Source organism: Lissotriton vulgaris, chromosome 1_1 (genome assembly GCF_964263255.1).
Source record: "Lissotriton vulgaris chromosome 1_1, aLisVul1.2, whole genome shotgun sequence".
Taxonomy (NCBI): domain Eukaryota; kingdom Metazoa; phylum Chordata; class Amphibia; order Caudata; family Salamandridae; genus Lissotriton; species Lissotriton vulgaris.
The window spans coordinates 455,646,484-455,663,232 of NC_141685.1; the positions used below are offsets into that span (position 1 = coordinate 455,646,484).

At 46.9% G+C, this 16,749-nt stretch overlaps 1 protein-coding gene across 5 annotated transcripts in view; it reads right to left on the bottom strand.

Annotated features, from left to right (window-relative positions):
- The window catches only part of JAK1 (Janus kinase 1), a 436,233-nt gene that overhangs the window by 124,827 nt on the left and 294,657 nt on the right, over nucleotides 1-16,749 (bottom strand). For all 5 annotated transcript variants that reach the window (XM_086953620.1, XM_086953634.1, XM_086953640.1 and 2 more), the window contains exon 12: nucleotides 1,457-1,606. In XM_086953620.1, the coding sequence (XP_086809746.1) occupies nucleotides 1,457-1,606 (150 nt within the window). The remainder of the gene's footprint in view (nucleotides 1-1,456; nucleotides 1,607-16,749) is intronic.

The window sequence follows — 16,749 nt, forward strand, 5'->3', positions numbered from 1 at the left end:
CATCACAACCTGATGGAGTACCCACTCTGCAAAACTACAGGTCCGCCTGCCTGATTTAGAGATGGGTGGACCGATAAAATGTCAACAAAGGACCTTTCTTCATCTCAGTCATACCCTCCAACAGCTCAACGGAGTACGGGCCATTGGAGGATAGTCATCTGACCTTCCGCCCAATTTAGAGGGGGGCGGTCTGATGTTTTTTTTACTGTCCTAACTGGCATTGTGAAAATCAAAAAAATACTCCCACACACAGACACACCGTGGGAGGAAACATCTATGTTGTGGGGGGTTATTGGTTTTACCTTTTTCAAAGACAATCTCCCGCTTTAGGAGTTTTGAAAAAAACGTTCAACTTTGTAAAAATTGATGGCCTGAGTCTGTCAAACTTTTACAACATTGACAAACTGCGATTACTGCGGTTAATTCCACTTTTAAGAGAGGTCTGCGGGGTCGGCTAGTTTTTTATAAGTTTAAAGACGGAATGTCTGTCAGAGCAATCAAGTAATTTATTCTGTCACCCTTACAGACATTACTCTGTCAACCAAACTCTACATCAGGACCTAAGTTTGTGAATACAAGCATCATGTAGATCTACGGGGCTGAGAAAGTCCAGGAATTGGCAGAGATGATAGACGCTTAACATCACCAGTTCAATCACTGTTTTCTGATTTATGTGCTCTATTACTTTAGCTATAGGTTAGGTCGGAGTTATTTTAGTCTTTTCTGAACTGCTTATTATCCTGAAAATTGTCTTTTATTCCTTACGGACTAAGATTGTCAATATTGGACAGTGTTTAAGCTTTCCTGCTAGCAAGGCAGGGACATTTCCAATAAAAGTGCTTTGGTTGATATGGCAGGAGTGCTTTCAGCAACAATGCCTAGTCAGCTGCCTTTCGTGGCAGTGAGCTCAGCTTGCATTTTTATTTTTCAGAGAAAAGTTTTTTTTTCTGTAATAAAAAATGGCTCTGATACCGGGTAGGTGGGTGGTCAGATGAGGGCTGCAGAGGAAAGTTCCAGAGCGTGGGCACCATTTGTTCTTTTTATTGCCCAGGTCCATAATTTTGGGGTATAACGGACCAGGGCAAAAAAGAACTTTGGAAGAAACAGAATCTATATGGAGGACCTTCCAACATTCAGACAAAAACAGCACTCTAGTGGAGCAGCAGCCAGCGAAGGGAATCTCAACAGTGTAGAAAGAAGAAGCCCTGTTGCCAGAAAACTAGCAGTTCCCTAACCTCTAAATGAGGAGACAGAAGCACAAGTGTATTAGATTTGTTTTCTCTACTGGTTTATTGCAGATGGTTTACCTGAATCACACTACGTGTGCCCTAATTTCCCTTAGCAATTACCTTTTTACATTTTTTTTTACATGTAAACCTATTTGTGAGTGCATGTTTTAATATTCAAAATGATTTGCCTTCATGTTAAATGGAAAGAATTAAAGTGGGTTACTTACCAAAGAAATGTCTCTGTGACTTGGGTCCAAGACTTTCAGGATGACCTTGATCTCCTTTTCCGCAAAGGAGTCTTCGTTTTCATCATCATTCTTGTAGTTGAGTTTACCAACATATATTTGAGTCCTTGTTCCCCTTCCGAGATGGTCAAGCTGTAAAATGTATAAGAGTTACATTGTTTTACTGCTGTACTGAAGCAAAATATTTTAAATAAACATTGTTAATGGCAATGAACGAGAGGCAGGTAAACATGAATACAATTCTTGCAAGATTTAATATGAAAAACATTACATCGACTTACTGGCCATAGGATATATAGTATCAAAGGAATCCGTTCAAATATTTGTAGAACATGTATTCTCTTCGAGGAGCAGCAATGGGGTATTTACAAATAAGGTAATTAATTAATTACATGGTTTTACAGTATTCGCAGTGTTCACCGATTAAAAGTGTAGCAAGCATTTTAAAGGAGTGATATTTTTAAACTGCAAATAGCTACGCTATTTTGTAAATTCCACTAAAAGAATTAAAGTCAGAATGTTCTCCATTATCTGATTATGAGAAATAACAAGCCAGTGCATCTCAATGCAAAGAGTCCAAATCACTAAGAGGGTTGTTTAGAATCAGGTGTATGCAGCACATCCACCATCTCTTGGTGGATGTCCACCCTATTTAGAGTGCCTAGTATCTATACAAATTGAATATGGAAGACGAAATATCTGCCAATTATTTGCAGCTGTGCTGCTTCTGCCAAACTGTAAATAAACCAGCCTTCCTTCCCGAGTCTTTACTGTGTTTGTAGCCAGACAGTAAAACCCCTCACAATAGATATTAGGGATCACACAAATAAATTATCAGGATTAGTGTGCCGAAATCCCCTCAATCTCTTGGATAGGTATGACTATCTAGATTTCAGGCTAGAGACAACCTTGCAAAAAATGTTAAATAACCGCAAAGTTGGAACTTTATTATTCTCAAAACTTCTGCATGATCTTCCTCACCCTTGAAAAAACATGGACATGTACACTTGCAAAAAAACGATTAGTGGTGAGAGGCCTTTTTTCCAGGTCCTGCAGCATTGGGGAATACTTGTCAATTTCATCAGTGAGTAAGGCCATTTACTCACTGACTTGTAGCGAAATGGGTTCTGCCCATTTATGCTGCCTAGATTTTTCGCTATTGGATCACCTGGTTTTGGACCTTTTACTGTGAGTGAGCCCACAACTGGTGACTCACCCATGGTAAACTGACTGCACATTTTTACCTTCAGTGTCTGCCTTTAAAGATTAGGCTGCTGCGATGCAGCAAAGGTAAGGGGCATGTGGCTGGTAATTTGTGAACACGTGTGTGGGCTGCGCATGTTAGACTACCGATCATGTTAGACTACTCGATCAGCTGACCCAGTCCTGAGGCGGAAGCCGGGAGCTGGAGGTACTGAAACGAGCACTTGGTGAACCTAAGTTTTAAACCTTGTGTGGTGTCACTTATTATTCTGTGTATTTTAAAAAATTATAATTGCCAACTGCCCCCTGAAGCACACAGCGGTGCATACGCTGTCGCGCTATTGACAACAACAAAGCGGCCGCCATTAGACCAGGCGCGCTCGCCGGACACGCCCACTAGAGGCCACGCCCCCCCTGACTACTTAAACGCTGCTCCTCAGCGCAACGACCGATCAGCTGACCCAGTCCTGAGGCGGAAGCCGGGAGCTGGAGGTACTGAAACGAGCACTTGGTGAACCTAAGTTTTAAACCTTGTGTGGTGTCACTTATTATTCTGTGTATTTTAAAAAATTATAATTGCCAACTGCCCCCTGAAGCACACAGCGGTGCATACGCTGTCGCGCTATTGACAACAACAAAGCGGCCGCCATTAGACCAGGCGCGCTCGCCGGACACGCCCACTAGAGGCCACGCCCCCCCTGACTACTTAAACGCTGCTCCTCAGCGCAACGACCGATCAGCTGACCCAGTCCTGAGGCGGAAGCCGGGAGCTGGAGGTACTGAAACGAGCACTTGGTGAACCTAAGTTTTAAACCTTGTGTGGTGTCACTTATTATTCTGTGTATTTTAAAAAATTATAATTGCCAACTGCCCCCTGAAGCACACAGCGGTGCATACGCTGTCGCGCTATTGACTACAACAAAGCGGCCGCCATTAGACCAGGCGCGCTCGCCGGACACGCCCACTAGAGGCCACGCCCCTTCGCTCTATAAATGTGCATCTACAGGAAGCGCAGCGGACGAGCGCCGTTTGCGCGCCGAAGGCGCGCCTAAGGCAAGCCCGTCTGCGCCCGTCCGCGACCAGCCGGGACCCAGGGCCATAACCCCTGGCCCCCCCCCGCGCCCAAAGCAGGACATATAGCTCGGCGGCCCTACACAAAATCGGTAGGAATGCTACTCCCCAATGCCCTTGTATATATGCCCCCATCGACCTACCCGGCGTATGTCATGGATGCAAGCACCTCTTCCGCAAAACTCCGTCGGTCAAGACACAAGTGTTCCGTATGTTTGCGCTAAACTGCCGCTCCCTACCAAAACACCATACGGAAATTGCCATGTTGCTCGAGGAGAAAAAACCCGACGCAATCTTCCTAACAGAAACATGGCTCACTGCACACTCTGATCCAGACGTGGCTCGAGCACTACCCGCAGGTTACCACATTCTTAGAGTGGATAGACCGGTCGGCAGAGGCGGAGGTCTGGCGATCATTGTGAAAAATCAATACCAATGCCGCATCTCAGCTGATACTATTCCCGACTGCGAAAGCGCAGCATTCTGCTTAGAATTCAATGCAAACAACTCCTTCACAGGCACCCTGATTTATCGCCCCCCTGAACCTGTAAAACTGTTCCACAGGTCCCTGCCAGAAATCATCGCGGTAAGAACCCTTACGTCAGCCAACCACACGATTTTAGGGGACCTCAATCTTCATTTTAATTCCCCCGCAGACCACATCGCACAGGAATTACTAGAAGATCTAGAAGCCCTCCAACTCCCCCAGCTGGTGGCTGCTCCGACCCACGAAAAAGGCAACTTGCTAGACCCCATATTCAGTAACTGCCTGGACCTAACGGTCGAGCAACCCATTCCCCTTCCATGGTCAGACCACTTTCTGGTCCCCTTCTCCTGGGCCACTCATAAAACCTCCCAAGCACCCCCCCAAGTCACCATCAGGAGGAATTGGTCAAAACTCCCCTTGGAATCCTGGCTACACAAACTGGACTCCACCCGCCCTTCACCTTGTTCGGATTCCAATGTGAGAAATGACACCTACAGAGATTGGATCACTCGCTCATTAGACTCAACTTTACCGCTGCGTAAATCCTCCTCGAAGAGACCACATAAATCTGCCCCCTGGTTTTCTGACTCTTTAAAACAACTTAAACGCACCTGCAGACAACGTGAGAGAGCCTGGCGCCTAGATTTCCTCCCAGAAAAGAAGACCTCCTATAAAGAAGCCATCAAGGTATATAAAGAAGGGATTAAAGCAGCCCAGGCTACCTACTTTTCTGAGAAAATAATGGGTGCAAAATCTAAACCCAAGGAAATCTTCCAAATCATAAAACAATGCTCCAGTGTCACTACGGCTCCTCCCCCCATCAAATCCCAGGAGCAATGCAACGAGCTTGCAGATTTCTTCCATGACAAAGTTTTAAAAATTTATTCCACCTTCCCACCTGCAGCCACTCCCCCGGAAGCGATCAAATCACTTCTCCTCAGACCACTTCCCCGTCCAAACCAGCCATCGCTCGAGCACTTTCTCCCCCTTGACCTCGACACTTTAAATAAAGTGGCCCGTTCGGTCAAGTCCGGATCTCCCCGTGACCCTGCCCCTCCAGACATCCTGATGCAGGCAAGTAAAGCCACCTTGCCTGTAATCTTGGATCTTCTGAACACGTCCATCTCTGCATGCTCTGTCCCTACAGCCTGGAAGCAGGCCATGGTACGGGCGTTGCTAAAAAAACCTAGCCTAGACCCAAACGACCTGTCAAGTTACCGTCCCATCTCACTCCTTCCTTGGACGAGCAAGGTGTTAGAGAAGCACATAAATGCACAGCTGGTGCAGTTCCTGGAGGACCACTCGCTGCTACACACATCCCAGACAGGCTTCAGGCCACAGCACGGGACAGAAACCGCCTTGTTAGCAGTCACTGAGGATACCAGAAGGATCTTGGACCAGGGAGGATCAGTGGCAGTGATCCTCCTTGATCTAAGTGCCGCCTTCGATACGGTCAGCTATTCCACCTTGCTGGACCGTCTCCACAACATCAGAGTCTCAGGTGACGCATTAAGGTGGTTTGAATCCTTTCTGTCTGGGAGGTCGTTTCAGATCTTCGACGGTGTAACAGTATCCACCAGCAAACCTCTGAGTTGCGGAGTGCCACAGGGCTCCTCCCTGAGCCCTGTGCTGTTTAACGTCTACATGAGGCCGCTGGCAAGTGTCGTCGAACCGCATGGCATTAAAATCGTGTCATACGCCGACGACACCCAGCTGGTGGTCTCACTGGCCACCGAGAACAGCAAGCACTCTTCAGTTGATTTGCTACACTGCCTAGAGGACATAAAGAGTTGGATGACCAACTCCTTCCTCAAATTAAATGGAGACAAGACGGAGCTCATGCTCCTAGGCCCACCCTCCCCAGTCCCATTCACCTCCCTGTGGCCCAATGCACTGGGTCCCCCCCCCACCCCAAAGGAAAGCCTGAAGAGCCTGGGAGTGTGGTTGGATAACAAACTCTCCTTCTCCACCCAGGCCACAAAACTATCTGCCACATGCTTTGGCCTACTGAGAACCTTGAGGAAGGTTCTTCCACTGCTGCCGCTAGAAGCCAAAAAGGTTGCGGTTCAAGGGTTAATCCAGTCCCGCCTTGACTCGAACAATGCCCTATATATGGGGGCACCTGAGTTTACACTCCGAAAATTACAGGTTGTGCAAAACTGTGCAGCACGTTCCCTGCTGGAAATCCCGCGCACTCAGTCTGCTAAACCTGCTCTAAAAAGTCTCCACTGGCTGCCAGTGAGGCAGAGAGTAGCCTTCAAAGCGCTATGCCTGGCGCATCGCACCTTCTGGAACACAAGTCCAGCGATTAACAGAAATCTTGTCACCCCCTATCATCCCAACAGGAACCTGCGATCAAAGGAGGCCTTCCTTGCCGTCATCCCCAGAGTAAAGCGAGCCAGAGCCGGGGGAAGACTGTTCTCGCTGAATACCGCCAGGCTCTGGAATGACCTTCCCCTTTCACTCCGGTCCAACTCAGATCTTCTTTCATTCCGCAAACACCTAAAAACATGGCTGTTTGACAAACTCCCTGCACCCTAGCACCCCCTCCGCCACTTTCTGGTCAGCTCAGCGCTTGGACGCCCACGGGCAGCAATCGCGCTTTACAAATACGGTTACAATTACAATTACAATTACAATTACTACCTTTGTGCTGAGTCCTGTGAAGGCGCACGGATAGCCTGGTTAAGGGGGACTCTTCAGGGTTAGATATTGAACTACGTTAGGCCTTATAATATTAGTAGACACTCATAGGTAAAATCAGTAAGGTTTACTGTTTTGTCTGCAGTGATACTATTATTCACATAGGTGGAAATCTGCCTACATTGCAGTTTCACTTCCCTTTGGCCTACAAAGTCCAGCAAGATATCAAATTGGGGTTTGAAGAGGGCACCCTGTTCAAATATGTACACCCCAAGCAGATATATGTACACCTTTTGGATAATCCAGAATTGTCAAATCTCTGTGGTTTTGCCCAGGATCAGAGAACCCAGGCCTTTTGTCACCCCGCTGGGCCAAGAAATTACATTGCTCTCTAGCAGAAGGAACACAGGACTATCCACAGAAAGGAAGCAATTAACAGTGCTGTGCTCCGCTCCCGCGAAGGAAGGAGTGGAGAAGAAAATCTGCATCCGTTCGCAAGCTGTCACACTGTACGAGGGTTAAGACAGCCCAGGTCCACTGATCAAAGGGGGGAGCAAAGATCTCAGCAGCAAACACAGGATAGGGCTCTTCTTTGAAGTTTTGATGGGAAAAGACCCAGCAGGGATTTCAGCGGGGGCAGAGCAAAGGCCCCCAAGAGGAGATGTGACCAGCGACTCCTGAATGACGCCATCCTGAATTGTTCAAGCATGCTGTGCAGGAGGGTTGGGTCATGGTTGGAGAGGTGATGTAGTACCCTAGTATTGGGCTGTGGTGCCTAACTTCTAGAACTTTCCCTCCCAGGTTAAACACTCTTTCACAAGGGAGAGAGTGTTCTCTATTCCTGAGAAGAGGAAAGTGACCAGGGATCCCATCACTGGGGCCCCAACGATAATGCTTTAAAGGGGAGCACCACAGCACTCCCCAGCTGTGGTAGGCCAATCCCCCATTCCCCGTGTATGGTAGGAGCAGGCCAGCCACCAAGAAGATACACCCTGCCCACATGGAGGGAGCAGGAGAGCTTGGGAGCAGCACCGTTCGGCTCCCATGCTGCCAGAGGAGAATGGCGGCTGGTGTAGCCTGGGATAGGCTCCCTTAGTTGCCTGCAACAAATGCCATGCGGGGTTCCTGGGTGGGGCCAGGCAGACCCAACAAATAAAAAGAGAAGACGAAAGCAAAAAGGAAGCATCACATTGAGAGGATGCACAGCAGCTACAAAGGCTCACAGTTGCACTGCCTAACTAAAATTCATGCACCCAGGAGGGCGCGCCCCCTAATGCCCTGCAGGCTGACAAATCGCAAAGTACTCTGCTCATCATGATGACCGAAGGAAGGCAGGATCCCCACCAATGGGATTAGGAAGCATGCCTACAACACGGAGGGGAATCCGCATGTTGGTGAAACTTGAGTGTAGATAGTGGAAGCACAATAGGCTAAATCAACACAAGACCCAGATGTTCCTGATCCCGTGGGCCTGAGTAATCAGACCACTAAATCCCCTAATTATGGAGTTCCCTTTCCCAGAAGGGCCAAAAGCTAAAGAAGAACTCTGAAACAAGTCCTGAGAAACCAGGTCTTTGGAACCGGCTGATTTTTTAATGGCCTCAAGCTTGAGAAAAAATTGGAAATGCTGATGTGACTTGCCTAGCCAAGCTCTACAGTGTGATCAAGGACGGTAGTGTCACATCATCTTGGGTTGGGTGTTTTAAAAATTCCGAACATTACCTGACAGCAGATAGGAATGGCAGATTTTGCATTGGCTGACATTTCTCAGCGCCCACGTTTTAGGTTTTGCCCAGTGAATGCATGCGTACGAAGTACGCATGCGCTAGGAAAAATCTTATGATCTGTGTGTGGAGTCGGGTAACAGCCCCCTCCTCCCATTGGCTAGCTCCATAAATGGAGGCTAGCCATTGGGAGAGGGCTGTGTCCGTCAATCTCGGACCAGATTCGGGGGCTTTCCCGAGATTTTTTGGCTTTTGGCTATGTCACGCTACGTCAGCCAAAAGCCCTCAGGAACGCCCCCGAATCTGGTCCGCCGAGACTCGACCCTGGCCCCCCAGCTCAATAGTGTCTGTGTTCCCGTTCCTTCCCGCACCCCCCCCCGTCCGTGTGTGTCTGTTCCCCCCCCCCCCCCCCCCCCCGCTGTCAGTGTGTGGCCGTTCCCGCCCCCCTCCCGCTCTCCGTGCCTTTCCGCCCCCCCTCCGTTGCATTGTACCGTTGAGGCCAAAAAGTGCTTTGATTTGATGCAGACACAGTAAAGAGCTCAGTCAGAATTCAAAGCAGAGGACTGATTTAAAATGATAGAAAAACAATGCTCTTAATGAACTGGAAGTTTTTCTCCCCACCGTATGGAGAGCATTGTTCTTTTTTTCCCGCCTGTCACTTCTGCTGTCCTTGCTGCCTACGGGGAGGAAAACGGCTGGAATCCCCACTTCAGATGGGCGGGGCTTGCAGTGCCACGGGGCTGGTGGTCCTGGGCTGCTGTGGAGAGGTTTCTGGTGGCTAGGATGGCCGAGGCTCCCCCATCAGAAAGACAGTGGTTCCCACATCTAAACGAGTCCGGGAAACCAAGACAGATGGGTCAACACTCACTCCAATGCGCCGCCTCTAAAACAGGCTCTAGCTAATTAAGCTTAAGGACTAAGCTGTCAACACATTCCCCTAAGGGGAAGAGCTCCCAATAGCACTCGTTAACACCTCCCTGGGGGGTCGATAACGCATTAGCGGGGTGCAACTGCGACCGAAAACTATTGGTACATTCCTTTCTGAATCGGAAATTAGAGGGGCACTCCCATATCAATCCTTTTCCTATTTGCAATTTGGAAAAGATCACAGAAGTCTTTTTACAAGTTGGAGATCATTTTCAGACTCGCAAAAGAGTATTTATACAGAAAGACAAGCCCTTTTGCCACCGCAAACACGGCGTTTCAGCGAATCTAAGGATTTTCGATTGCGATAAGGCTTTGTGCATGAGGCCCGATGTTCTGCCACTTCGTCAATATAGCTTATTATTTTTTTTTTAAAACAGCTGGATTGTGCATCCTCGCTGCAGCAGGATATGCGTTTTTGCCTGGCTGCCAGATCACTGGGTTTAAAGACAGGAGTTTAGGGTTCCAAGCCTCCTAACTAGTCTGATTTTATAATGTTTTCTTTCTGGGCCATACTTAGCTCATTGTACATTGTCAGAGCTTTGACGTCAATTGGACTCCTACGAACGAACAAAAGGAAGCAGGTCCTCCCGTAGTGATTGGCTGACATGGGTGCACCAGCTGGCCGCTAGCAAGACAGCTGCAAGAAATAGTTTGTGACCAATCAAACGCTCCGCGGGTAATATGAGCCTGCCTGACTGTCAGGACCTGAGAAAGCGCACGCGAATTCTTGTTACACAAGCGGCAGCTTTATTTGAAAAAAATCCCGCTCCGTCGGCCATAGTATGAAATACAAACTTCACGAGACAGAAAAGTCTCTGCAAAAATACTGCATGCACAGACAAAGTTTGGAAAGACGTCAACTCGGCCGTGCAGTCTGTGGCATTTTGCTTGTACGATTACAAAGTCAGAGAAGACCTACAAATGGTGGGTCGTAAATGCATGGCATAGGCTGGTGCAGGTTTCAAGGAACACGGCCCTCCGCGCTGGGATTGGCCCAGCCGTCCGAGCCTCCGCCGCGTCATCGGGAGGAGGAGTGGAGAGCAGGAAGCAAGAGATCTGCCGGAAGAAGTCCAGGTGAGTGCTTTATTTTTTTGTTTGTTGCTTTATGTCCGTGTGAGTCTGTTCCCGCCCCCCCCCACTCCCGCTGTCAGTGTGTGGCCGTTCCCGACCCCCTCCCGCTCTCCGTGCCTTTCCGCCCCCCCTCCGTTGCATTGTAAATGTTTGCTTTTATGTGCTTGCACCCTGAGAACTACTCATCTCACAGGGGTGTAGAGGGGAGATCTGAGGTTGTGAGCTCCTCAAAACACTCACAGGTGTCAGTCACATCAGTCAGGCTATACATGGGATGGAAGCAGGTGGTGGGGCGGAAGTCTAGTGTGTACATCAAGAAGGTATCTGCTTCTGTGGAAGAGAAAAGGCCCTCCGTGTATGTCCAGAGGAATGGAACCAGTGCACTAGTATCCAATCTGAGGAGGAAGAAGGGCTCTCCGTATCGACTTTTAGGGGCAAAGGCTAACTAAATGCTCCACTGGGGCACATTTGGAATGCGTGCAAGACCACCAATGCAGTGTAGATTTGGAAGCGCAACTATTGTAAGCAGAGACACGTGCACCCTAAGTGATGGTATTGCACAATATGGTTCAGTACCCTTCGGGAGTGACGACCAAATGTGCTTCCGATTTAAGGTAGTTTTTTGTTACATATGTGCCCTAATTTGCTGCATCCTTTTTCGTGGACAAATGTGCACTAAGTACACACCTACCACTGGAGATTACGGCATTACTAATGGGCAGTACTAGCACACCTTGGGCGGAGACATCCGAATTTGTGTGGGTGGGCGATGGAGATTAGAGAGAAGAACCTACCATTAATGTGTAGATTCTTTGGATATTACGGATCTATATTCTGCTGAAATACTGGTTTAATGATGGAAATTATCCGAGAATGTGCGGCTGTCTTGGCGATATCCGCCTGTAATGGGGAGGGCACCTGTGGCAGGATCCTGGCATCTTAATGTCAGGCACCTCTGGAAAGTACCACTTTTCTGTTTGCTAAGAAAAATGAAAGACCCATTCATAGCTTGTGTACATTCCTTGGATGAGTTCGTCTCCGGGGATGCGGGCCCTGTGTGCACCATAGGTGAGTTGGGGTAGGGGTGATGTACAAGCTGTTCAGCACTCAAACTCTGTAGGTGCAGGCTGGACCTTAAATGGTATGGAGAAAGACTTTGGCATACTATAGGATAAGACGTAAGCTTCCTTATGAAGGGGATGCGGTAGTGCATGGGATCTGGTGTGCAAGACTACCAATAGAGTGGGGTATTTTTGCGCACCTATACCTCTTGTGTGATGCACCATTGGAGCTGCAATTTTTAGTGCTAATCAAGGATGACAGAAGTAGTTTACGACAGACTGCTACTACAGGCTGCTGTGCAGCACTTAAAGTCGAGACGTGTAGTATTGGTAAACACGTTTTCAAACCCTGATTAATGTGCAACATTTATTTGAGCTATCTATTTATAAATTGGATCACTCATTACAGATTTGAAAGGATCTCTGGGGGGATGGATTGGGGGAGAGGGGCGGGGGAGTTAAATCGTTAAAATGAACATAACTAAGGGTGGCTATTCTTAATGTGAAGCTCCTTGTTTTAAAAAAATTCAAAAACTGGAATAAACCTTTGTGTTTAGTGTAGTGAATGTGCACATTATAAATTATTACTATTTATTTAAGTAATTTGTCTCTGAATCGTGACAGAAATTGTTCATTACTATCCACTACGCATTTGTTCCTTGATAGTCTTGACAGTGAATGAAGTTAAAAATTGTAATTAGCATTGTAATAAGATACACATGCGTACGAGCACAACTGTCACAGCATTTATCAACTATCATGTGTTTCTAAGGATAGAATTAACGCGTAATCGGGTGAAAGAGTGCTGGAAAGACGAGGAATTAAGATAATTGAGTGTTATTGGCTTTGTTAGGTCCAACCGTCTTTCTTTGGTGACTGTCCTTGCTGCTGGAGACTAGATTTTGGCATTTTCATTTGTTTTTTTGTTTGTTGCTTTATGTCCGTGTGTGTCTGTTCCCGCCCCGCCCCCCCCCCCGCTGTCAGTGTGTGGCCGTTCCCGACCCCCTCCCGCTCTCCGTGCCTTTCCGCCCCCCCTCCGTTGCATTGTAAATGCTTGTTTTTATGTGCTTGCACCCATCGGAGTGATCCACCACTTCCTATGTAGGCGTCCACCCTGTCCAACCTTCCCTCCCTGTAAGCCTCCACCCAGTGCGCAAGCATATTCATGCCCCCCAATCTGCCGTGTCCCCCCCTTGCTATGGGTCCTTTCCTCTGCGCTCCGCCCGTAGCCACTCCACCCTCCAACTCTTCAAACTCTACTGGCTGATGCAACCCAGCTTGCTGCTGGCTAGGCTGTAGGCTCTGTTCCACCACTTGGGACTCCCCCCTGCCTCATACCCCACCCTTCTGCGCATCCCCCAAACTCTCACATAGCACCACGTGAAGCTCAACAGATGCAGCTTGTTTATATCCTCTCCCCTCGATACCCATAAAGAGCGTCAACTCTACTGATACTGCATGCTTCCTCGCTTCTTTATAACTCGTGGCCCCATAGCTGTGCACACTGTGCGGATGGTCCGCTGTGCCCCGACTTTCTTCTTCTAAACAACCCCCCCTTGGTCAAGGGCTCCACCACGCCGGACTCCCTAGTGTCCCCTCACCACATCCCCTCCCCTCCCCCCCCACCTGCAGCGCCGGCTCTCACTCAGGGCGCGCCCCAGCCCAAGCTTGAGGGCCCGCCCCCTATTTCCAGGTAATCTGTTCACAGTGTGGCACCTCGCACTCACCTCGTCAACGATGGCCCTAACCCCCTGCCACTTTCTCAGGTGGAGAAAATACTACAACCGTGGCAGCAACACCCACCAATGCCTGCCTCTCCACTTATCATGAGCTCTAACCTTCCAACCTCCCTCAGGAGCCTCATCACCTCTGCCACATGAGTGTCACTGGATACGCTTCACAGTAAGGCACTCATGAACAAATAATATACCGGGGAAACGTTTAATACCACAAAGGCTAATTTACCTCACCAGAAATTAAACACTGCTGTGCTTCCTGCCACCAGGTCACCTGAACATAAAATGGTGGAAGGGAACCCAACATGACCCCTTAAATATAGATTGGGCTATTTTTGGGCGACATATGCAGTCCAATACAAAATGGCAGTCACTGGACTGCACCACCCTCCTAATCTGCCCAGGGGGCAGACTTCACACTGGTCAGCTGCCACCCAAAATACCCCATGTGAAGAAGCATAACTGGTGCTTTATAATAATTACTGGATTTTCTAGGGATGCCCCTATCTTACATTGAGGTTCTATGTCACCCTTCCGTGCTCCCTCCGAATGCAACCTTTTTTAATTGTTCACCGAATGTGGAATATTACACAGTGCGAGTTACCTCAACTTTTCTGCAATTTGGTGACGGGCTCACTCCTTGATTAATCTGTCAAATTATTAATTTGCATTTTTCTGGTTGGGGTTCAATGACAATGCCATTTATTTATGTTAGAAAAAAACATAAATAAAAATAATGTCAAGAGCAATGCCAATAGCTCTAACTTTAACAAAGGCAAAACCATTGCATTGTAAATGCTTGTTTTTTTGTGCTGCTGGAAACGGGATGAGATAAGACCAGACCACATAAAGAAGCAGGTCTTTTCTGCCTTCTCTTAAACAAGGCCTCTTAAACAGGGCAGTGTCTGGTCCCCCAAACACTCGGAGATGCAGTCCACTTGTCTTTTCATGGACTTTGAAAATCAGAGCTAGCTCAAACAGATTCCCTAGTACCAGCAGAAAATGTTTGCTTTGATAAGGTGCCCTCTCTAGGGCTGCTCCCCAAACAGCTCTAGGTGATGCTACTTTGTAGTGTGTCAGGTACAAGCAGGCTGAGAATGGAATGCAGCAAAGAGGTAGGAGTCCGAATTTTTAAAGCCTTCAAGTTGTTTTTAAAGCCATTTATCTACATGTTACGAGGAAAAGTGTTTTTTAGTAAACATTATCAAGCATTGGTAAAAGTGAATATTGAAGTCTGTCCAGCCCAAAAAAAACAAGCTCCCAGGTAACTTTTACTCTTTTACTTTTTCCACTCATGACAACGATTTTAATCATTTAATTCTTCATGAAGAAATGTATTTGATTATATCGGATTTGTTTACCAAGCTTGTATTGTTCAAATTGTTAGTACTGCCTGGCTCTTCGATTGAACCGGAGCTGCACCGCTGTCCCCCTCCACCCCCCAGCGCCTTGAGATCCTCAGGGGTGAGTAGCGCGCTTTATAAACCCCTGATTGATGGAGGGCCTCACATACTGTGCTGGTGCGATCCACACTTAGTAGCACGATATAGCAAAAAGAAAAGTAACAGATCTTCCTGGGAACCAGAAAGGGCAGATATCATTAGAACAAAAGAGCATGTAGTAAAAAAGGCTACCAAAACCTTGAAAAAAAGTGGAAAAGACAAGTAATCAGAAATTTCTAAAATCAGCAAGGTAATATACAATATCGGCATTTCTTGTGTTAAAAGAATCTATGTAAACTGTTATGGATACAAATAAATGTCTCTCCAGTATTGCTCAACATTTTATAAAAATAATGAACAAATTCTGAAATGAACAGTTCCAATATTAATAATGTAAGGGCACGGAAGGAAACAAATCAATTTCAGATCACAAAATCTAATTAATAAAATGGGTTTGGTAAGTGCATGGAATTAGTTTGCTTCCTTCAGTTGTCCTTCTCTGCTGTCCCATTTATCATGATGATGTATTCAAACTGGCTTTAATGCAAGTGTCACGCCTAATAAGCCACATTACTTTATCATGATTGATGCTAATACAATCGCAATGAATAAAAATGAATTAGTAATGAGAATCCACTTATTTTGAATTATCACTTAACGGTTCCCTCGCTTCAAAGTGTTAACATAAAATTGAGTGCAGAAGTTCATGTAGAGTACAATAATAAATGTAAAAAAAAGTTGAATGTTTGTTTGTGCAATGAACTTTTATGCAATATAATGCGAACACTCAGATTTTTCCAATTGCTGATCGCCACCTCCCAAATGTACTTTCCCACTCTAGTAAACAAGAGTAAAGTCGTATATTTGAGTTTCTAGTTTTAAAATCACAAGGGTCACTTTTACTTTTCACAGGAGGTGATGGCAGAAGCAATGGAGCGGAACCAATAACAAAATGTTCTCGCTGGAATGAATCACTGGAGGGTACATTGCATGACACCCTGGGATGGGAACCATGTATTTCAGGTCACTATTTGACACCTGGACCAATGAACACGATTCATTATTTTTTAATATGTAGCACATACCATCTCCTGTAAGAGATACTTAGGATATAGGTCGTCATTACATATTGTATGTAATTGCTGATTCAACCATAAAAAGGAGATTTCACCCGATTCGAGTTTATTTTTTATTTTTACATGAATACACGCACATCATAAACTACCCGTTCCCATTTTGCCAGGTTGAGCTTGAACCCTGGCAAAGCAGAAACGGGAAACCCTCTGGACTTACTCTTTTTAAATCTTTCAAGGGTTAAGTCAGCTTTTACCCCAAACAGTCCAGAGCGGGTGGCATTGAAAAACCTGTGGCACGGATCCAGGCGTGGCGCTGAAGAACCACACTGATACCCACTGCCATATAGTCAGTAGTTTGTACGCCGGATTTAGTTAAGAATGTTGCAGTATCAAGTCCGTCCAAAACCAAGCACTGCAACATTTGTCAGACTTTATCTGGAACTGCCGACTGGCCATCCACAACTTTGTCCCTAGACGCATGAGAAGATCTTCCCAGTAGGCCTAACATATTGACTGACCTGTGGGCAAGGCTGCTCGAAGAGAACATTATTTATGCAAATGCCACCATCTTTTTCAACTCACTATCAGACAGAGTGGTTGGGAAGGCATTTGGAATTCTGCGGCTCCTAGAAGCCTTAACAAGAAGGTTCTCCGCAGTAGAATGTTATAAAACAAAAATCTGAGTCTCCTGCAGCAGGTCTGTGCCACCTTGCCACTTGTCTCTTAAATGGAGGGCTAGATCCTGGTCCCCCAGGAGCCCTCCAGAACATCTGTAGGTACTCCACTGAAGGGCAAGAAGGGTTCTTGAGTAGACTGTATGACTCAAGACATTTG